At 38.2% G+C, this 24,260-nt stretch overlaps 1 protein-coding gene across 2 annotated transcripts in view; it reads right to left on the bottom strand.

Moving 5' to 3' along the window:
* Positions 1-24,260, bottom strand: part of TMEM245 (transmembrane protein 245) — a 69,681-nt gene that overhangs the window by 21,256 nt on the left and 24,165 nt on the right. For both annotated transcript variants that reach the window (XM_017739096.1, XM_017739094.1), the window contains 6 exons: positions 24,095-24,177; positions 21,861-21,951; positions 20,959-21,057; positions 18,955-19,086; positions 11,755-11,877; positions 7,751-7,896 (listed from right to left, as the gene is read on the bottom strand). In XM_017739096.1, coding sequence (XP_017594585.1) covers positions 7,751-7,896; positions 11,755-11,877; positions 18,955-19,086; positions 20,959-21,057; positions 21,861-21,951; positions 24,095-24,177 — 674 coding nt within the window. The remainder of the gene's footprint in view (positions 1-7,750; positions 7,897-11,754; positions 11,878-18,954; positions 19,087-20,958; positions 21,058-21,860; positions 21,952-24,094; positions 24,178-24,260) is intronic.

Raw genomic sequence — 24,260 nt, forward strand, 5'->3', positions numbered from 1 at the left:
AAGTATTCTCTATATAAAAGGAAATACGGGTAAAGACAAATTCTAGGGTGGCTCTTTTTGCAAATATGAGAATATTTAAGACTAAAAAAGTACTGTGAGCAAGTCATGTGTTTATTGCTTCTAAAACAGGCAGCTAAAATACTACTATCTATCCCACTAGGGTGATCAGGTTATGGTTACTGTCAGTTTGGGTCCACATATGCACTAAAACAATGTAGCATCTCATACAGATTTGCAGACCATATTGTATTTTTTTTCCGATAACTCAGCTGAAGCTTTCCTCTCTTCAGTGTAATGAAACACAAAATATGTCTGTTATTCCCTGTTTTAGACTAGGCAATTATTTCATTACAGAATCATACAATCATTAAGGTTGGAAAAGACGTCCAAGATCATCAAGTCCAACCTTTTACCAATCACCACCTTGTAAACTAAACCACAGCAGTGAATGGCATGTCTGGTTGTTTCTTGAACACTTCTAGGAATAGTGACTTCACCACCTCCCTGGACAGTCCATTCCAATGCTTGACAAACCTTTCTGTGAAGAAATTCTTCCTAATGTACAACTGAAACCTCCCCTGGTACCACCTGAGGCCATTTCCTCTCATCCTGTTGCTTGTCACCTCAGAGAAGAGACCGAACCCCACCTGGCTCCACACTCCTTTCAGGAGTTGTAGAGAGGGATAAGGTCCCCCCTGAGCCTCCTTTTCTCCAGGCTAAAGAACCCCAGCTCCCTCAGCTGCTCCTCACAGGATTTGTGCTCCTGACCCTTCACCAGCTCCATTGCCCCTCTCTGGACACGCTCCAGCCCCTCAATGTCTTTCTTGCAGTGAGGGGCCCAGAACTGGACACAGCACTCGAGGTGTGCCCTCACCAGAGCCGAGTACAGGGCGACAATCACAGCCCTGGTCCTGCTGGCCACACTATTCCTGATACAAGCCAGATGCCATTGACTTCATGATTAAGACAGAAACATTAAGACAGAGTATTTTTCAATTCTATTCCCATCTCATAACATACACCTTAAGTAAAGCTTGAAAGATTTCAGTACGGTCCTATTAAATGCAGTCATGTGACAAAAGATTTCAGCAAGAGATAACTCCTGCTACTAAAGAACATTCACTGCATGCAAAAATTCTGTCAAAACATAATCAGTTAACAGTTATCTTTGAAAAATTAATCTGAAAGAAATTATTAATGTTGAGGTAAAATAAACAAGATCACGCATTTTGCTTTTTCTAAGCATTAGCTTAACATGCTGGAAGATTATTGTTTTCTGTGGGAATTGTATCATTGTCTCATTTTCTCCATAATCACTGCCAGGATGCCACAGCCAACCAATTAGATGTTTAAACAGCTGGGATTTTTGTTTGTTTGTTTGTTTATTCATTTGTTTGCATGCTAGCTCATTTCAGATCTCTTTAGAGGCTAATAAATAAAAGTTAAAATTTCATTGAGAACCTATTTCATCCGTCAAGACACTATAGGTTTTTTTCATATCAAATCCTTTTTCTGAATTTCCAACCGATTTCAGCTAAGTATAACAATTTCCTCTTTATAAATACATACTATTTAAAGTGACTTTTCTATAACCAATGAAAAATCTGATCAAATTTGAGGTGTGCACGGCAAATGAAGAAAATGGAGCAAATAATGATAACCTTTCTCAGACTGAAAACAAACAGTACTCATCTTCCCGGCATTACAGAACAAACTTCCACTAACACATGTTTCAAGGCATCACTCAAAGTACTAACTGGGGTTTAAGACCATTTCACAACGTAATTAGGCCCCACCAAAACTGAAAGCTGCAGTAACTGTAAGCCACAGCCATACCCGTGTGCATGCACTCATGTGAAAGTATCGCACACACTAAATTGCACTGAGGCCGTGAGAACATGCAACTTAGTAATGTGCAATATCTCCACCAGAGCAAGCAGAATGGGAGCTTCGGGGAAGAAGGGTATGGTGCATTCAGGAAGAGAACAACATGCTGCTCAGGGCAAGGAAAATGGTTCAGGCAAAGGTGTGCATGCTACTACTTGGAAACCTGTGAGAATTACTGCTTCATCCATTCAGGACAAAAACAAAACAAAAATCAAAATCCAGACAAGAGCACCCCCTCCCTGTTTCAGGGGTAAAGAATATAATTTTCCTACTTATGCAGTGAAGCAGGCGACTCATGAACCACCCTTCTGAATAAAGCAAACCTCACACTGTTATGGGCAGAAAATGATTCCCCTCAACCTTCAAAGTACTACATTATTAATTATAGTTACAACGAAGAATTTCACTAACTACTATTGAGAACTAAAATTATCTAAATACAGTAAACTGGTCCAAGTGGTCCTCATATTTGTAAAGCAAGTAATCTTCCTAAACCTGATAGGGTGGTGCCAAAAGAATTCCTGCAGCTGAACCTACTTTGGCATAACCCTTCTGCTACAGTTGCCATTCCCCTCCCTGTCCCCCTTTCTTCAGATTCCTATGGCTGACTTTAAGTGGTTTCAGTGAAAGTAAATAATGTATTTACTATATTCACAGGCAACTAAGCACCACTGTCAGTCAAGGGAGACTCTTGCACATAATGAAATATTACCTTTGTAATTCATCACATTTTTTTCCTGATACCCACTTATGCAATATGGAAAACAGGGGAAAAAAATTAACAAAAAAACCCCAAACAAACAAACAAACAAAAAAAACCCCAAGCAACAACAACAAAAAAGGACAGAACCGTGGAGGGATGAAAAGCAAAGGACAAATGAAGAATTTATGAATTTATCAAGAAGAAAAAAGAGTAAAGAAATGTGGCCACACCAGGAAAGTCAGAATCAAACTGAGAAAGACCTGAGATTGCAAACCAAGAAGAGGGGAAACAGATAAACCAACTGGGCATGAAGGACCAAAACTACTAGAGAACAGAAGCTCTTTTACTGCTGAGGCATTAGCAGTATTTAGGATTATTATAACTTCCCTAAATTTTTATTTCCCACCTCATTTACAGGCAGTGGCACATGAAATTCCAGCATGGAATTTTGAATTAGCTGGTTGATTTGAAAGAGAACCAGTACTTCATACATCAGTCAGAAATCCCTTTGGTCACATATGCCATTGGTACTGATCTTTCTCCCAGGTTTTTTACTGCCTTTTAGGGAATCACCATACAACTACTGACCTCTCCTCTTCCCTGTAGATTAAACTCTGCCTTCCACATGATGCAAACAATGAGGAGAAGCAAATGCAATATATGACAACAAAGCACACACAACTGTTTAGTCTAAAATCATAGGAGCATTTTTGTGATGAAAGTTACTGAAAATTGGGAAAACTGGTTTATGACCAATTTGCAAATCTGTGTTCTATAGCCCAAACACTGCTGGTTCCCATCTGGAGGGCTGCTTGGAGGCAGGCAGCATTGCCTGTCAGAACTGGGATAACTCAGTCAAAGGCAGGTATCTGGGGCAAGGGCAAATGCCCAGCTTACAGTCACATCCACAATCTGGGAAAAGACCAAACTAGCAGCAGATCATCCCTTGGGTTGCCCTTTGCCCTCCAGTCCTGACAGAGACCTAGAAAACAGTTCTTTTGTTGACTGTCAAGGGATGTGTGGCCCCTTCTTTCCCTTCATGAAGAGATGCCATCTCTTCAGCACTGAGGGCTGAAGGACTGGGGAGAGGAGGACCTTCCTTCCATCAAGCTGCTGCCTTCCCCACGTGGCAAGGGACATTCCCATCAGCTGTCCTGCCTTCCCCAGATGGGAAGGGACACCCATAACCACGCAGAAAGTAACCTGTCCAACCACCACCCAAGCCTTGACTTCAAACCAGCATCAGCCCCACCACTGCCCTGAGTCATCCCACAACCAGCAGCATCCCCACAATTGTTTCTCCATCACCAGCAGCATCCCCACAGGAATTTGTCCTGCTGAGCACACAGCAGTGCTCCTACAGCCGTCCCCTTCTCCTGTCCATGCTCACCCAGCTGGTCACTGGAGGCTGTCACTTGCTGAGGTCGGAGCAAGTGGCAGTCACTGCTCTCCCCTGGTCCCACTAGGACAGTCACCTCCTCAAAGCGCATGCTATTCCCAGCACAACTTATCCTTGGTGGAACTGTGCTGGCTGGTCCACCCAAGCCAGCTTCTGTCTTTCATGGCTCTGCCTTTGGACCCCTAGGTTTGCCAAACAAGCTCTTGGCTCAGGCATGGCATGATGCTTCATCAAATCCCTGGTCGATCCCACCACCTGATACATGTTGCTGGCATTCTGCCTCCCTGGTGTCCTGGATGAATGAATTTCCCATCAAAGGCCAGGAGGGGAATTCATCCCATGGTTTGCAGCAGGCAGTTCTTGGATTACACTCAGCTTCTTCAAAACTCCTATCATGTCACTACAGCTGCATCTATTTTTTCCCACTACTCAAGTTCAAATTTATAATCTGAGGTATTTTGACAGAAACAGTGAGATTCAACACTTGGCTCAAAGCAGCCTGGAAAGCTGCTCTTACCCCTCTGTAGCTCATAAATCTATTTGTGTGAACAGAGAACTGTCACTGTATTTGCAAATTCATCATCAAGGGAGTTAGAAAAATATTTATAAAATGTATAGCTACTTATAGTCCATAAAATAAAAAAACACAGCACAGTTCCGATGAGAGAAATTGAAATGGGAAAAGGTCTTGGTTTATTTAAGAGCTTGCTGGGTAACATCTTTAAATTAAGGGATTTCTTGAGCTACAGAAATGAGTTGCCAAGTGCCCTCCTCTTCTTTCCCCCTTGCTCTTTTCCTCTGAAATAAATGGCAAAGCACACAAGGGAACAGACTTCTGTGATTACATCCAAGTTTCCTAGTGCTTTTCGCAAACACTTTTTAAGTAAAAGAGCAACAGAAGTGACTGACAACTTGGAGGATTATTGTTTTTATGTCATTTGGTTTATGAGCAATAGAGAGATTAGGTCTATCTCTTGCTAAGAGGATCCTTGCCCTCTAGACAGGACTAGTTAGATGCTGTCTTAGCTTTGTGGGCGCTGGAACACAGCTGGTGACTTTTGAGATTCATTAACTTAATCTTTTTGGTCTACTTGAAAGCATGGATATTTTGAGGGTGAATTCATGTTGTGTAATGCTGTCATAGTCTAATGATGAAAGCAACTACAGATGTTTCATTATTTGACAAAATTCATAACACAAATGAAGCCTCTTCCATCCTACCACCGAGCACTAACATTCATTTCGCATGCCATTTACAAATGAGGTAGGTGAAGAAGCCATTTTTAGGTTCCTAACCCTGCAGCAACAACTCATCTCCAAAAGGAAAGAGTAGTTGCTACTTTGTGACAAAAGAAAGGGCTTGAAGTAGCAATTCTTTTTCATAACGCAACCGATTAGGCATGCATAAACTCTTGAGAAATTGTTACTGTAGTTGCCATACTTACCTACTGAAGATCACAGTAAGTCTGGAGTGGAATGCAAGCTAACTGAGAACCATTAGGATAAATCCTTAGGTACAACTGAGAAGTGAGGAAATTCTGAAAATCTCAGAAGAATCATTCCAAAGAATTCAAATAAGGCACCAAGTACAGGCTGCTCCAAACAAATATGAATGACTGATTCAGGCTACCTTAGTGAATACAAAGACGGAGATCCCTTGTGTATGACAAGCTGCTTCACATTCCACATTCTCCAGATTCTCCAGACACTGGCTTTTGCTCATCATATTTGCAGTTACTGATGCATGCTGGCTCTTTCCTACTCATTTTCCTGTGGCTTTTCTAAAATTATTTTCTTTCTTTCCTCCATTCTAATTCTGATAAATACCTTGGGTCACCTTAGTCACATACCTGTAAACTTATAACTGCATTTAATACAATCCTCCTCACATAGTATCCATGCCCAGATAAACCATATCCTAGGTTTTCACACTGTTCCCCTCTAGCGTGGGCTAAAGAGAACAATTTGTGAGACAAGTATGAGTTTCTGAATCTGCTCACACTATTCAGAAAAGATAGAACTGAGATACTAACCATGTGATCAATGAAAACTCAATAGTAGTCACTCAAGAGAAGGGCTATTAACTGTTTGGCAGAATTCCAAATCTGTTGTTTTCTGCCTGAATTGCCCCTTCATTTCAAATGACTACAGCAGTTAGCACTGTTGTTCAAGACCCTACACAACGTAATATAACTTTCCCATTGTTAAAATGGCAATCACTTAGCAATTTTGGAAAGCACTTTAATACCTCCCCAGTTTAAAGCTCACTCATGTATTGTACATATGCACAAGATGACACAGAAAGCAGTGGTATAAGAGGCAATGGCTACACAGAATTTAGCATGGAGTCTGTTCACTTTGCCCAGACCATCAACTTTTTTGTAAAAGTACACTATGATTTAAACACATCATATAAAATCTAGTTTATTACATTACCAGCATGTTAGTGTTTCAAGCTGCTAACAGGTGAAAGCTGGTGATTTCATTCATCTGTGACGAATGAACATTACTGCACCACCCCAAAAATAGCTTTACTGTGTAATCTTTGTGAACCATATCTAAAAACATAAAAAATCCTTCTTCAATTACTGAAGTAGTTTAGAGCTGACACACAAGATTGGTGACTAAGCATGAAACACCATGAATGTACTCTGCAGGTGCAGTACAGTAGTGTTCCAAGCGTGATAAGGAGAGCGCTCCCCTGTTGCTCTCTTTGAGGTAATTTGGTTTACGGAGTTCATGAACTAGATTTCTTTCAGATGAAATTAAACTGGAAAATATACTCCAGAAGCATATCTAATACATTCCAGGTACAAATTGTCATACATGAACTCCCTAATTAATTTGGTCTTTGCATGTTAAGTGTTTTAATTAGTTAATTTTGGGTTACACAAATTTGAGTGTTAATGTTCACCCATCAGTCCAGGTACAAATATCAAGTTCTGTTATTAGTGTGTTCACTTGTTCAAAGCAGTTTATCTGCACCAGTTCCAGTTAAAATCCCCTAGTTAAAAGTGTCCCAGTTAAAATTCCCCTTCCAACTTTAAAAAAAGAGTTGTTTTTCTTACGTTCTCTGTATACTTTTGCTAATGTTTTAAGCTGTGTTGGATGTATTTTAATATTTATTTTAAGTGCAAGTTCTCCACCGGAGGTTCAGTGCTGTAAAAGCCAAAAGATCTCCAATCCCTGCGTTCCTGGGAATACCCTTTTGAGCCACTAGGATCCCAAATTTTGACATTTTCCTGATTTTTATAATTTTTCAATTTTTTTTCTGTTTTAATAAATTATTTTAATTTTTCTAAGAGTTGTCTCGTTCCTCACAAAATGGGTACTTATTCTCCCATATTAGACAAAATACTTCAAACCAAGTACTTCTCAAATGTGTACAGCACGGATGTCAGTTCCTCCATTTCTACTGTTTTGCTGCATGAATCTGCTCCTACTGAGCTGCCCTAGCTGCTACTGCCAACACAACTGCAAACACTGCTTCCTGATGAGTTAGGGATGTCATGGGTGTAGCAGTTTCACTGAACACTAGTATACATGACTTCACAGATCTCTGAAATTTTTTTAGTCAAGTCCAATCAAACTGCTCTACCAACAATCAAAGGGGAAAAAAATCATCGATGCTAGGTTCTTGAAATCTCTGAGATTTGCAACTCATCTTTGAAACACAAGCTGTTGCAATTGTTAATTATTTGCAGTTGAACATCAAATTTAAAAAGGAATTTTAAAGAAAGGGCAAGAAATCAGCAAGGTACCTTATTGCTTCCTCCACGGACTGGCCAACTATATTTGAGGAGGGACCTGGCTGAGACAAAGGTGTCAGGCTTATCACCCATTTTACTGGCTTGTAATACTCATCACTGGAGCTCAACAGGTAGAACAGTGTGGTCAGAAAAATCACCTGCAAAACAAATTTAAGTTTTAAATTAAAAGGTAATAAATACTTTACAGAATTAGAGTATGCAGCTATGCTTCAGATACTGAATTTTACTGGAAAGGAATAAGATACTCTTCCACAAGCCTGGATTTAGAAAAACACACAGAGCTGAAAGAGTAATTTTCTCCCCTGCTCCACAAAGGACTTAATATTCACAGCCAGACATTATAAAACTTCTGCCTCTGTTCAGCCTCTTCCCAAAGTCACATCTAGACCAAACAACTAGAATGCTGATAAACATTCTAGTTGTGGTGGTTTTTGGTTCTTTTTCAGCATGTTTAACGGATCAAAAAATTGCTGAATAGTTACATCTATTCTCAAAACAAGCAAACAAAAGTGCCAAATAAATTTGGGCTATCTCAAGAGTCTTTATGCAGATGGGTATCAGATAGGAATTACACAAAAATTCACAACCATACATTTTATGTTACTCTGGCATTCCTAAGTGAACATTCCTTCTGTGAGTTTGATGATGAGTCTCAGCAGAAGGAATGGCAGTTCCATTGTTTCAGTTAAAAGACAAAAAAATTACAATCAGATTGGATTAGCTTCCTCTATGTGGCAGTCAAGTACATTTCTCTTATTTTCCTGTCAGTGGGCTCCGCAACTTCTTGGGTAAGCATAAATCACAAACTGTGTCCATCATGAAACAGAATACCTCGAACAATAAAAATCCATTTTGTATGCTTCAAATGTAAACTATGGCTTATATTTGCTTCATCTACAAGTTTCAGATATTTCTTCTCTCTTCCCAAGATTAGAAAGAATTCTTTCCTTTTTTCCAACCTACTTATATTCTAGAATAAACCATATCTTAATCTTTTTTTATGAGCCAAACAGCCTGACTTCCGTAAGTCTCTTACTTTCAAGCATTTTATCCAGTTTGCAGACACCTCATGCTCTTTTCCTTCATTCTCTCTGAAGATGCTCAGAAAACAAAATGCAGACAGCACTGCAGTATTTCATTACCAATCTCAAGAATGGCATCTGCCTCTGTTCCTAATTTCTCTATATTCAGTAAAATGCTACTACCATTTTCCCCCTACTCTACCCTCCCAGACTTTAACTGGAAGGTCACACTCAACTATTCACCTATAATGACCCCTGTCCAAAATGTCATATATTGGTTTAGGCTATATTACATCTTCCCAGGTGTTTAGCTTCTGCCTTGGGTGATAAACCAATCTAGCTAATAAAACAAGTCATATCAGCAGATTTAAACAGCATGCTGTTAACATTCATTTTGAGATTAAAAAATAATAAAAATAATTAAGCTTTGCTTTAATGGGAAATAGTCTAGTGCCAGTAGCAGTATAAACTATGTTTTGTTAGAGTTTCAAATGACAGAATCTTAAAACTTGAATCACATTTTAACATCCTTTGTAATTCTGCAGTTATGGTTATTTTTCTTCCTTGATGGGCTCTGCCATTTCTCCTAAGCTACTGTAATATTTCCTGATTTCACTAGAAAACTCTATACTAAAGCAGGCACCCAGATGAAGCTGTGTCTTCCTTTCACTGAGCTCAGCCTCGAGATCCTTCTTGCACATGCAGTTTTCAACACAGAGAGCAGCATATTGCTCTAAGTACAGTAAGTATAATAGCTACTTATCCTGACTGTTCTTCCCCAGTGTTTACAGAAGAAACTTGCCTTCTTAAGGAGATACAAGATAGATGTACCCACCTGCAGTGTAAAAGCCAAAGCAATGGCTGGGAATGAACAGCAGTGGAATAAAATGGTGTTAAGCTGAACTACAAGCTAGGAAAAAATACAAACCCTACTCAATTTCTGCTAAAAGAAGATGGATGTAACCACAGCACCATACAAAATTAACTGAATTTTGGAATACCTGCCTTTTAGGAAATTAACATTTTTCCTTTAGCACAATAGGTGTAGAAATGCAAAAAGAAGCCGTAGTCACTGTATACAATAAAATATTATCAAATGGCTCACTGACTCTTCCAACAAGTAGAATAGCCTCAATACTACTTTCAGCAGCAAAAGATACGTACTATCTTAGAGCAACTGGAGGCTATACGTTTTCAGACCTCTTTTACAGGATATCTGAGATACTTAAATTGTTTCCTAAGCAACAATTCAAGATCCTGCCAATGCCTACAAGGAATAATTTACCAAATACAAAACAGTAAGACTTTTCCATAGTTAAACAGTTGATGGATTACTATTTCATGCTGTAGAATTTGTTCTGTAGCTGAAAACATTAAATACTCTAATTTGAGGAGGGATAGACTGAATTCAAGGAGAAAGCTCTGGGTAAACACTCTCTTCCAAAATGATAATTCAGCATTTCCACAGATACCAAGAAACATACAACCTAATTACTTGTGCATCAGGTCCAGTCATTCAGTAAACACTTTTGTATCTGCTTTTCATACTCAATTTTCTGCTGTAAAGCTTCAGGGTTTTTGTTTGTTGGGAGTTTTTTGCTTGTTTTGGGTTTTCTGGTTGTTTGTTTAGTTGTGTGTTTTACAAAATCTGCACATTCCCTGCAGGACTGTAGATGCCCATCAGCCAAATGGAGCTTTTTCTCTTCCAATCTTTGTAACAGAATAGGAGCACATGTGAGTACACACATGTGCATATTTATACACCAGCACGAAAGCATACACATACATCCACATGCACATGTGCAGACAGGAACTGGTATTCAGAAGTGAAATACAAGTGACACTTCCATGACTAATAATCAGTTTTCAAAAGCCTGGTGAGGATCTGAAGAGTCTTACTGGATTGTGGATGGATGTGCTACACTGACTGACATTCCTACTGAACGTTTTGATAAAAGACGTATTTTTCAAAATGGAGGTTCTGAACAAAGTGTCCATTATTTCCATGTTTTAAAGTACAAATTTTTATACCTTTTATCAAAATGAAATTCAGTGTTTTAATTTCTATTCAAGATGACTAAAATTGGACTGAAATGTAATCAGTAGAAAAACTAACCACTTTGAGTATTATCTTGTTGGAAAACTTAGGATAGTTTGTGCCACTCCAAACTAGTAAAAACTTTTCTGTAGCAACTAGGAAACTTGAAAAATTAAGAGTACAGTTCAAGCATCTAATCTTTAAAAGAATTCCAACACAGCAAGATCCCAACTACCTCTGCTAAACCAGCTGACTGCACAGTGCCTCAGCAAGAGGCAGGACCCTGCTGGCAGACAAAAAGTCAGATCATGCATCACAGTAACAGCATGCAATGAACTTGATGTAAGTCATTAGGCATCTAAAGATAAATTTTGTGTCTGAGCCTGAGTGCCTTGAAATCATTGGCAATTAGCTTGCAATTTTTGTACATTAACTTTTCAGACACAGTTTTAAATGTGCCATGTTGGGTGAAGTTGTGGACTAAGGAAGAAATAAAATACTCCCATGCAATCTTTTTTTTATGCAAGACAACTAGAGAACAAATTGCTGATCCCCCTGTAACAATTTTTTCCATCTTCTGAAAGCAATGACTTGTACAGGGATATGCTTATGAGGACACACCATAAGACTTCAGCAGTTATGTAGCATATCACAAGTTACAGCTTAGTATCTTCAAGGCCTGAAACAAGAATTTTCAACTAATAGGATGACAGGAAGACTTATTACCTCCTAATGTAAAAGTTACACAAATCTTGCCCTCTGTCTAGAATGCCCCCAGACAGATATGGAATTTGCAAAATCTTAAAAGAATTTTGGTATTAGGTAAGTTTAGAAGATGTTTCCAATGCTTTAGGTTTGAGTTTTCATTGTTACAACATGTGCAATTAGGCTTTTCCAGTAAAATGGGTCATGTGAACCAATGACATACCACTTACCACTGAAAGCACGAAATTGAGAAGAGCTGTGCCACTGTGGAAGAGGATTGTCACTAATGTTGTAACCGTAGTAAACAAGAGGCTCACATTGCGACTCATCACGATCCACAGAGACTCCAGGATCTGAAAAACAAGGGAGAAGTAAAGCAAAGTCAGGCACTGGATGCTATTAGCAAGGACAGAAAACTACTTACTGAGTGTTTTGTCTCCATCAAGCTATACAAAAATGACTTTTAAAAAAAAATCATCTTCCCTCACACCTACACTACAGCAGGTTCTATCAAGTGAAAATGTCTACCAAAGGTAAGTTTCTATGCAGCTGATTACAAGGTTTTGGAATTTTTCTCCCAATATTCAAAATTATTTCATTATGCAAAATTGCAAAAAAACTAGATGTGGTGACACTTTTTACTGTCATTAACATTGCTGTCAAGCAGATCTTGCCTTGAGAGAAAATATTCACCTTTTCAAAGGCAGAAATGTTAAGACACAAAGAACAAGGAGTAACATCACAAGGTAGAAATAAATCTGAAGCTTCAAATCAAATACTAAAAGTGCTACTTCAATAAATTTGTTTTTAAAAGCTTTCATGGTAATGAAATGCATGTTTTTAATAATATCTGCAGAGAAATGCAAAAGTTGTGATTTTGAGTAAGGATGCATCAGTTAGTCAAGTAACTATGAAAAATAAATCAAACAATCTTAGATAATCTATTAAAATTTGTACTGGCTTGGGGAACTGATTGCTTATGGATACATACAGTAAAGACTAGTTTTGATGCATCAAAAGGAGGAACATGGAGGCATCCTAAATACAATGCACACCAGTTTCAAACATGTATTTCATCCAGAAGGAATACAGTAAGAATGTATCAGCCAAAGTGATTCTAACAAATAAAAGCAGCAAGGTCACAAACAAATCTTCTTTCAGATTAACTAAGGTAACTGGAAAAACTGTAAAGCTCTGACACAAAAGCCCTTCAGGTTCAAAGTTGTAAGTGAAGACTTCAAAACTAGCAACTGTTAGTCTTGGTTTAACAAATGGAAATAAGGGTGAATTAAAACAAAACTAACCAACCAAAACTCCCCTAAAACCAAAAAACCCTTCCCCAGTACGCAGCATTTGTAAAGCAGACAAAGGAATGTAAGCCATGTGATCACCTCTCCTCTAGAAGTGAGTGAATCATATCAAACTTAATTTATTAAGCATGAACTTGAGAGGGCACAAGTGCTGGGGGAAATGACAGGGAATTAAAAACAGAAAGACCTACTTAGCTCATGCTTCCTACTATTCAATGGGAATTATGAATGTCAAAGCTCATCTTTTGCACAGATTTTATTAGTCTCTCTTGAGAATTCAAGTGAGGTTAGAAGTGAAGAGGACACTGCTGAAAAATGTTCTCCTACTGGTACCTGTTCCTTTGCTTCTTCTATGGATTACAAATTCACCCTGGGGGTGCAGCAGTGCTGTAAGCTCATCCAGCCCCCAGGTAACATTATGTGCACATTATGCTGTGAGGACTGTAAACACAGAGGACAGTGAATTCTGAGGCAATGGTTGGTAGCCAAAGCAGAGGCCTTCCAGCTGGTATTGAGTAAAGATAGTGCTATCATTGCTAATAGCGGGCCTTAAATTGTATGCAAGGTTCCCCTCCCAGATATTTAAGCCTGTTACAAGCACTGTATGAACAGGAGTGTGAACAGGAGCTTCTGTGCCACAGGTCTTCTGTTATAATGTGGAGTTTAATCACAGAACAGCAGCAAAGGCCTTGAAAATAGGGACACAGGTTGAAAACAAAGGCCCGTGAAACAGGAGCAGTGCTTTGAGTAAGAAGGCATTGAAGATGCACAACCTTTAGAGCTAGGAAGACTGCTTTTCCTTCAAGAAAATGAGGTAGGAACTAAGAAAGGGGAAAAACACCTCAAAAGGCAAACAACAGGACAAGGCACCTGTCATGACCTGGAAAATTAATATTTCTCCCAAGTATGACAGCAGATAGTCCAGGGCAGAGGTCAAGGGGCAGGAGTTGTCTGGAATAAAAACACTTTATGAAAGGACAAGCTCCTTAATTTGAGGGAAGATGATGTCCATTAAGTTCCAGCTGTCCATACCTAAGAGCTCTTGAGCCAGCTCATTTAGACTCCTGTAACTCAGACCATTAAGGACAGCCTCTATTGGTGCCAACTACACAGCACCATCATGATGGTATTTTATCCTCACAGCCCATGTAGGACACGATTGCTAAGGACTGACCACTTGGAATACATAATGAAAAAACTAGGAGACTGTAAAGCAAACCATTAGCATGAAGTGCATTGGTAATGAAAATTGGTCTAGTCAAGTTTTGCTCTAGAGAGTAAAACTAGCCTGATTTAACAGTCTTCTAAATACAAATCACAGCAACTCTTAAGACCCTCACTTGCAACACATAAGCTGAGCTGACACCAGTGAGAATTCACGAAGAGAGGAGCTTGTTCCATCTGCCAGAGAAAAGCACAATTAGTGAGACCGTAGCAGTTTACTTCAAAATACGATGTTTCTCCAGTACAGGCAGGATTTATTGAACACTTTCTGTAGAAGCTTTAGCCTGAGGGCTGATAACCAGGAGTATACAAACTGCAGGTGGTTTCAATGTAGGTATCACGTCATTCAATTAACATCAGGAACGGTTCTCCTACATGAACATCCTTGTTTGGTGGAGTCATTGATTTGAACTATTGAACTAGTTATCACCAGCATTTGCTTTAGCATAAGTGCAGTTAGTGCCCTTCTACAGCTCTGGCATGTCTTATGAAAGCAACTGCATCTTTTACGACGCGTCTCCAACTACAGAATAATTCCTCGTTACCCATATGTATCATTAAAATTTCAAGATACAAGCTTTTCATAGCTAGGCTGAGAAGACAGACAGAGCAAACATTAATCATTACTGAATACAGTACCAGAACGTGCTCAAATACTTCCCTATCACTCACAAAATCAAATGATGTGCAGCTGCACCTAAGAGTTCATAATGCTGTTCACTTCCCAGAGCCTACTGCAGCTGAGTAGATGAGCTCACCTACTACACATAAAGAATTGTTAACACCTTGCCAGCTGAGAGTTCTCCAAAGCACAACAAAACAAGTGTGAATATTTATGCAATGTTACAGTACTCTCAGTTACTTTTTTATTATTAAATAACTGAAAACCACACCTCTTTCCCCAAACCACTGCTCTGTAAGCAGCCATAAGGGATCAATGTTTAAAAGAGCTATGAAGCTGTGCAGAATTCAGCACGCCCTTCAACATCACACTGTGCTGTGTCACCATCAGCATCAGTTCCTGTGCCTTTCCAATCTGTAACAGGCAAGAAAGCAAAACTGCACACAATGTTCTCAGGCATCTAGGGTGTCCTCTTGGCCACTTATAAACTGGTCAGCACCTGAAAATGAGGGTTAAAAGGCACTTGACCAAAACAGTAATTTGCTCAGAACTTCAAGTCAGCAAACTTCCGGAAGCCAGATAAATCTATGTACCTAACTTGATTCTAAAGATCAACAGACATATAAAGGGAACAAAACTGGACACAAAGATGTAAAAAAACCCCAAAAAACCACGCTAATTGATATATTACTGCAAAATGGACTGAATTAGCTATAAACTTATGGGATTACTTGAATAAATTACTGGAGCCAGAGAAAATATTAGGATATGTAGTAACTCACTGAAATATTTGAGAAGCTGACTTGATTTAAAACATACAGATCAGTCATGCTAAAGGCACAGAAACGGAAACAGAAACCTAACTAAGCTGAAGCTCCCTGTGTACTACTCCGTGGAAGGTCTTTTGTCTTCCTGTCTGGGAGATCTCTGAACGAGATACCACCCGCTGGTGGAATGATGAGTATTCTGGTGCAAGGAGCCGAAAGATCAAATTAAGAAGACATTAGCAATGTCTCCTATAACATCAAGGGAGCTCTGAGTCATCATTCACTGATTTAGCCAGCAGCGATTCACTTTCTCAGTGCTACAAGCATACAAGAAATGGAGAAAAAGGGTATGAATGGAAAAGCAGATGAATGAGGAAAGAATGAATCTTTTTTATTTTTTAGAAATTAAATCTTAATAGTCCAGCTATGTGCTGCCTATTTAATCCATCTGATAAACTACCTTAGAGTGAAGCATGGGGTGCAAAATACAAGGCATAAGTGAGGATCCATTCTTGCTCTCTTTGCAAAGAATGAGGTGAAATAAACTCCACTTCAGAAACACATCACTGATTATACTATACTGGTTTTAAACACTACTGTTTAATACTGGAAAAAGGTAGCAGTGCTGCTAACACCAAAGCTTTTAGAAAAAAAGCTAACTGATGACTTGGAAAAGCTTAACTTCATATTAAATCTCCAGGCAATTTACATGTTTATATAGTAAATTACTTTAAAATAGTTAAGGTCTGTCTACATCAAACTACAGCTAAGCATAACTGCTATAATGAACAGCACATTTTGAGGGGGGTACACAAGTCTTCCAAGCTTTACCTGATACTCAGAATTTTGAATCAATGCATGTTGTTACAAATTAAACGAACAGCAGCAATTCCCCAACACACCTACATCAGTGATTTAATTACATGCTTTCAACTCTAAAATGAAAAATTCTTCCACTACAGGAAAAAGCCTGAAGTGAAACACTAGCAGCTGTCTTCCTTTAATGTTTTTCTTAAAGCAAATGCTCCTTCACTTATTAAGGAGGAAAAACACTTCCTAGGATTTCCATCGATGGAAAAGAGCTTATCTGCTTGTGGCTCTAATGACACTGTCAAATAGCTGTATTTTCAGAGAAAACTGACATCTGTTCTATTCTGAAATACTTCAGAAAGCCAAGGGGCAAGCAAGACATTTATTTTTTGGTAAACTCAATCTATGCTTAAATATTTGTTACATGCAAGTAGTGTAATCATACACAATTATTCTTTTCCAAAAGTGGAGGAAATCTCATTAGAGCCGCATATCCACTTCTTTACAGCTATCTCATTGTCTTTAAATTATCTCCATGTTAAAAAAACCTGTCAACACAGCTTTAGGACTGTACTGTGTCTTGCCATATTCTTAAGAACTGCAAACTAGCATTGATTTCAAGTGTTCAACCTCACTCTCCCCATAAACAACACACTCAACCAAAAAAAAAAAAAAAAGTTGTAACAGTTTGGGTTGGAAGGGACTTTAAAGATCATCTGGTCCCAATCCCCCTGCCACAGGCAGGGCCACCTTTCCTTAGGCCAGGTTGCTCCAAGCCCCATCTAATCTGGTCTAAATCCCACTCAAAGTTCCATAAAATATGAAAACAGCAAACAAGCAAGAAACCCAAACCAAAGAATCTAAGCAAAAAAAAAAATCAAATCCCCAGAACACACACTCCCAAAAGCACCCACATAATTTAAAATATTAACCCTTCCCAATTCAGTATGCCATCCTAATAACCCATTCTTCTACTTCAAAATACCAGGAGAAAGATTTTCATGCTGTGATAAGAACATAAATCCTGAATACAGTAAGGTTGCTTTGTATCTTAGGCTAGGTAAGAAACTTACTTAAAAATACCAGACTTCAGCAAAAACTTTTCTTATTTTCATACTCTCCATGTTTTAATGACCTAAACCAGCACAGAGATCATATTTTCATAAATTTTAATTTAAAATATTAGTATGAGTAATATTTATGCAATGCACTGTAAATGAGCAAGCCAGGAAAGAAAATGCTGCCCAGTACGGATGTGAAATTAGGATTTAGAGCTTTATACTAAGATGACTGTTTCACAGTCTGTCATTAAGGACATGAGTATATGGAGAAAAAAGACAGGTGTTTCCCCACAGCTGATGAGTAATGAGTTCCTGGAAATAAACAGGAAAGCAAGTAAATTGCTGGCACTTTTTTTCTTGAATTTCGAAACCAGTTTTTAGAAGTAAAGCAAGCATGTTAGCTAGATGAAAATTTTAATATTAATGTTTTTCATTCTTAAATATTTATTCTCTTTAGACTTTTCTTCCCCTCTCTCTAGCCTGCTTAGATTACTGAAGCACACTTTACATCATGGTTTCTGAGCACTGTGCAGCAATGCTGCAAATGACACGCTCTTATCATGTAGTTTCTCCTCCTTCTGCTCCTCTTGCCTAGAAGGAAACTCCACATTGATTTTAAATCATGATGTGCTGTGCATTTTTAAATCCTCTGCCTCAAGCATGCATGGCCAACTTTGAGAAAGCATTAAGCAAATTTCATTATTAACTGAAAAAAGGTTTACTGCAATAAAGTTTCTCTCAACTTTTTCTTGTTTCATGTCTTGTTCTCTGGTAGAAGCTGTAACAATTTAAGCAGCAGTTGGGAAGACAGAAAAAGCACACATGCCTATCAGTCTAAACCAAGAACTGCCTGGAGGCAAATACTAGCTTTAATTGCATCCACAGAGCTGCCATGGTGCCAGTTAGGTATAAATAATAAGTCTTCCAAAATTGAAGATACTTCTAATAATGACAACAGCTCAAGTCAAAGATGAACTGTATTGGGGATTGACTCTGTATATTAAGCATTTTGGACTTAACATGATTTTTTAGTGAAACACTTCAGTTTGGACTGCTTTCAATGCTTCCTCATTTTCTCCTCATAAGGTGAAAGGTTTTTATTCAGGAATTCACATTGTGTAAAATATTTATTTCACTCTCCACAGAACTTTCATAAAAAAGAAAAATAAGCTGCTTTCAATCCAACAAATAATAATAATTTGAGGCAAAAAAAAAGATGACCCCTGCTTTTATTGCTTGGTTTTATTTTCATAACCTCTTAGTTAATAGCTTCTTCAGTTATAACCTATACCACCTGGTTTCTTCTTTAAAGAGAAAAGACTGCATAAAATAATGCATTGAAAATCAGCTTGCAGGTGACACAGGTAACAACCTGCCTCAGGAAGACAGCTGGGAAGCTGGTATCCACGAAGATGCTGAAATCACAAGAGCTTCTTTATCATGAACACTTCTGTTTGTTTTACAGTTATATCTTAAATAGGTTTACAATAATTGCTTAGGTAATTGTAAGTAACACTAGCAGTGTTTCCCTAATTTTCCATGTACTTGAATCCATAACCTTAGTGGTACTCCAAGGAGAAATTGCTATCAGTTAAAAAATTAGACCAATTTCATAGTAAGTGCAAAGAATACGTACGGAGAGAAATGTTTCAATGTTATCATGAACAAATGATGCAACATCTTGCCAGTCCAAAATATCTCCAAGCCAGCTGTTCTGACGGTTAATGTGCCACTTGTGTCCTTTGTGTCTTCCAGAATGTGTTACATTCTTAAAAAGAGACAAAGAAAATAGACATTCAAATAAAATACAGAGAAATGAGAAAGTCAAAAGCGAATGATTTACACTGATGTTTTCTTAATGAGGAATAGATCCAACACGCATCTAAATACTGAGAGCTGCTTTAACTGGTATCCCCAAAAATAGCTGGAAGTACTCTGTACACTGGGAAAATTAAAATCTGACAGAAAACTGTAGTTAATGATCCCATTTAATTACATATCTGTATATCATACTGATTCAACTCTGTTAAAAACTAACTACTGCTTGACTGACACAATGGTATCTATTTTGCTTTTAATGAGAGCACACTAGAAAGAGGTAGTGATTTCAGTTATTGCCTACATAATTTACTGTTTGCAACATCCAAGTTTTCCCAGTATAGCCCATAAAGAAAAATGCAAGCAGAAGTTGAAGCAAGTATTTTTCTCTACTATTAGTTTCTACCTCTCCACAGGTAATGTTCCATCAAACAAAACCTAAAAGCTGAACTGGATGCATGGAGGATTTCTTCTGACTACACACCTTTGTAACTGCAACACAACAAGACAACAGGACATGGCCATAAAAACAACAGCTAACTCCTTAAGTGGCTCCTCCCTAATTATGAAGTTGCCTATTGCCCAGTGAATCACACCTGATCACCATCTTGAATGAGGCTATTTGACTCAGTCTGGGACTGTGACAAGTGTTTCAGAGAAGGATGCCAAAAATGTCTGTAAGCAAGCTTAAGCAAACCTGCTGACTACAACATCCTAGTCTTTAATAGAAGGAGACTTCTCAAGTTCTTAACTCTGATTTTTATAATAAGCATTCCACTACTTGGTAAAATTTTCAGAACACTTTTAGCCTTACCAGCCTGCATTCAAAATGACACTATCTTTTTTTGCCACAAATGGCAAGTAACATCCCAAGTGAGGTCCCTGCACTGATTTATCTAAGAGCATTACATTTTCTGCTTATTACCAATTCTCTCTAGATGCACCGTTACACTTTGTGATGCACAATTAGCAACCTTCATTAACAATCCACCATCAACACAGAGACCTTTCTTCTGAATGGGCAATTTATTTAGGGCAGAACCATATGAGTAGTCAAAAACCTCCCTCCAACAGGCCTTCTGTATTTCTAAACTGTATGAAAACCTATCATCTGTTCATCTAGTTCTGTACTGAAAATGTTACTTCTTTAATGCAAAGATCTTCTCAGAACTTCAGAGGTACTTGAAAAATAACTGCATGAAGAAAAGTGTTAATAGAATCACAATCATTTAAATATACAGAAGTATTTCAGGAATATGACTTCTGAATTTCGTATTTCCATTGCGCAATGACTAATGAATTGGTTTTTCCTTTAAAAGGCAAACAGCACTGGCAGCATAAAAATTATTTAACTCTTGAACTTTTCAAGATTCAGTGTACAGAACCCATTATAAGATGGCTGCAAAAATGCACTGCAAGGAACCTAACAAGAGGACAATTACTTTCTCACAATTTCAAATTTATAGAAGTTACACAAATCATGAAGAAGACCAGTTTCCTTTTCCCAACACCTCAGTGACACAAAAATTCAGCAGAAAGTGCTAAACTAAGAAATACTAATTATAAAGAGTGAGAAAACCGTAAATTAAATGGCACACATAAAAACACAACTACTTAAGTGTAGGACACAGCTCTGGCTGTACTCAAACTGTGACTGCAGCATGATCTTACACACGTTCTACATTTTTACCTTTTTTTTACTGACCTTTACTCAACCTTCCAACTTTCTGCTAATCCCTTCCTCAGAAATGCATACTTAGCATAATTATCTCAGAGTATTAAGTGATAGTTTATATAAATACCATTTAAATAAGTTACCCACCTTCACAAACCAAGAGTGATAAAGCCTGTCCCAGAGCTCCAGCACTTGTTTCTCAATCACAGCAGTGTTATTTACTTTTTCTCCTAAAATCTTATGGAGCTAAAACACATAAAAATCTTTTATTACACAGGACAGAATAAAGCAGCCATGTACTGATGAACTTCAAGCTTGATGAATCACATAAGAGTGTCTGTAAAGGTATGTCTCACACCCAAATTACTAGAAAAAATTAGTATCAATGTGAAATACACACTTCAGATAACATGGTTTACAATACAAAGACTGTGTTGAAAAACATTCTGCTGCACTAAGGACTTCTTTCTGAGCTGAAAAACCAATGCTGTCTCTAGAATGCTTAATCCAAAACCCTTGATCATATCTTTAGGGTAAATATTTCAAATAATTTGAGATGTGTGCTAGATATCAAAATATATAAGTAAGAATCTTGGCAATTTCTTCTGAAGTTAGCTTAACTATATAAATTATGATTAAAAAAATGTCCAGTGCACCACACCCAGCCCACACAGAAATTAGAATACTGGGGAGAGGGAGGGGTGGTGGTCGCAATGGAAGTCTACGCTGTCTATGATAGGACAGCTAAAGCCAGTTAAAAAAAAAACTACACCATTTCATTTGATGCATTTTCACTGGGAATCATTAGAATGATGACAGATTCTGCAGCTCTTAAAAATAAACTATCCTCTGAGCAGAAAAGACTACTGAAATAACTCCCACTCTTCCTTCAAAAGTCACAAGCCAGAGAGTAGAAAGAACAGATCTGTCAACAAAATGGTTAAGCACACAGAAAAGAAGTACTGACAAATACATTTTTATTTCTTTTTACTCTTATGAAATACAAGAAATTAAAGAACAACTGGAGGTTTTTGAGAGCTGACTCCTACCTTGTGTGTGATCCATTCTCGGCCATACTGGTATACGTTGTTCGCTGCGGAATTGAGCGCCTTCTGAATGACCTGGGCTTCTGGGAGCCAGCTGGGTGGGGGGGGAGTTTAAAGAGGGAAAACAAAGTTAACTGCCATATACTACACACATTTCATTACACCCAAAACACATTGCAAATTAACATTTTTGAAACAACAACAAATCATTACAGTTAAATACATATAAACTTATTACAACTCTAATGTTTCCTTCTACATATCAAGGAATAGATTTTCCCATAAGCAAAGCACAATTAAATCTAGGGCATGTCATTGCATTTAAAATCCTCCAAGGTTCCTGAAACCTTAATTAAATTGATATCTCGACTTTTTCAAAAGAGATCTCTTCAATCTGTATGTGTGCTATTCATACTACATTTTTTTCCCCCAGAGTTTTCTGAAAATACTGTATGAAGCAGTCACATCTAGCTGCAAACACAACCTTCTGAATTACAAGCTGAATGTAAATTGTTAACATAGTTTCCATGAAAAAGCAACCAGTTGAAAAAGGGTTTGGACATCACTTATTTCTAAGTCCTCACCAAACTACCTGCTTGTGAATTTCTTCAGGGACTCACATCACTTTCAAGCAATGTACCCTACTGAGTTGCCAGCATCTCACCACTTGTGAATATAGGGCACACAATCTCTGCTTTGACTTTCTTTTTACATCTTGATTTCAACGGCACTTGTTGGAGCCCTTCCAAAACAAAACGAAAGCACTCAGGAAATAAAACTGCTATACTTGTTCACCTGTCTGAAGATCAACATGGAAGCTCTTCTGCCTGTATAAAGCTTCAGAAATGTCCCAGATTGGAATTCCAAGATATTTCAGTCACTCACCTCTAAACATAATATGAGCATCAAGCTCTGAAAGCTGGTAAAGCTTCATGGATTTGGCAAGAGATATTCTTACTCTTTGTGAATTAAATATACTCTTCTGGATACTTCAAATTTGGAAGAAAACACTGAAAGTAAAAAGTTACGCTACAATTCTGCTAATGATTCAACTAGTACTCCAGTAGTTTCTTCATGTAAATAAGCTTCTGACAGTCAAATTTCCATTTTCATTAGTCCCACTTATTTCCATCTTACAGCAAAACAGAAAGGCCAAACAACACAAGAGATGCCATGAAGAAGTAAAACCACTTTAAGTGCTGTCTGTTCTCATCACTGTGATTACTTTAGTGCTAAAGCATGTATTACTACAGTGGTTATTAACTACATCCTTTTAGTTCTGTTTCTGAAAAATCGTTTTGCTCTTATAATACTGAATGTGCTTTCTTTCAATTTTCTTAAACCACCATCACTTTTGATTAGAATGGGCCCTTGAAAGAGTCAACCATTCTTATTCTGGAGGGATCTTTTTTTCCTGGCATTAAACTGGTATCTCACCTTTGCCCAATGTCTGTTTAGCTGAAGCAGAATGAAAGCCACCTGAAACCTGCCCCCCCTAAAATCACACTTTTTCAGTCTCACTTATTCCCCCTCAGATGTTCATGCAATCACTCCTTTACTCACCAGCATGCCCTTGTTTTCCTCTACATGCATTTCTCTCAAAACCTTCTCTCTCCCTTAACATTTGCCTTGGTGTTTACTTTAATCATTACACAGACTAAACCTTACAAACTTCCCACTGCGCACACTATACACATCTCCCTTAATAGGAATGGCCCTCCCCAACTGATTCATACCAAACTCTCCCCATCCACCATTCTTTCCACCCTTGAACTCTTCTTCAGTTCACTCCAGAAACAATGTCTTCAACTCCTATGCCCTCAAAGGCATTCTGCATCGATCTCTCCACACTGAAAAAATAATTTAGCTCTGTCTTGAAACTTTCCAGAGAGAGCATTCTTTGCCAGCACTTTTCTTTCATACGAAAAAAATACTGATCTCTTTTTTTCTCGGCACTATACAGGTTTCTTCTCCACAACTGTAGCTAGAAAAGTTCATACAGCCATCCTTCACCACCAAAATCCAACCAGTCCTCAAATGAAGTATCACACTGACAGTCCTCCACAGTGATGCATAAACATCCCTGCTGTCTGAGAGTTTAGCTTTTACATCTGCCTGCGAGAGCCACCCACATTTCTGTTCATCCAGGGGATTTTTCAAATTAAAAACTATTCATTAGAGCACCTGGAAGTTTGTTCATCCCCCCTATACTATTTGCTTAACTTCAGCATTCTTACTTTGCCCATTCTGGGTGACTGGCTACTGTCTCATTGATCAAGCTGCTTGTGACTTGAATCATGTGAACGCTCTCCTGATGTACCTAAATTAAAGACAGAGAGGAGAAGTGTTATGTAGTGCAAACTACAGCTCTTCCTACATTCAGAAAGATTTTTTTTTTTTTTT

The sequence above is a fragment of the Corvus brachyrhynchos genome, unplaced genomic scaffold (genome assembly GCF_000691975.1).
Source record: "Corvus brachyrhynchos isolate BGI_N302 unplaced genomic scaffold, ASM69197v1 scaffold7, whole genome shotgun sequence".
Taxonomy (NCBI): Eukaryota; Metazoa; Chordata; class Aves; order Passeriformes; family Corvidae; genus Corvus; species Corvus brachyrhynchos.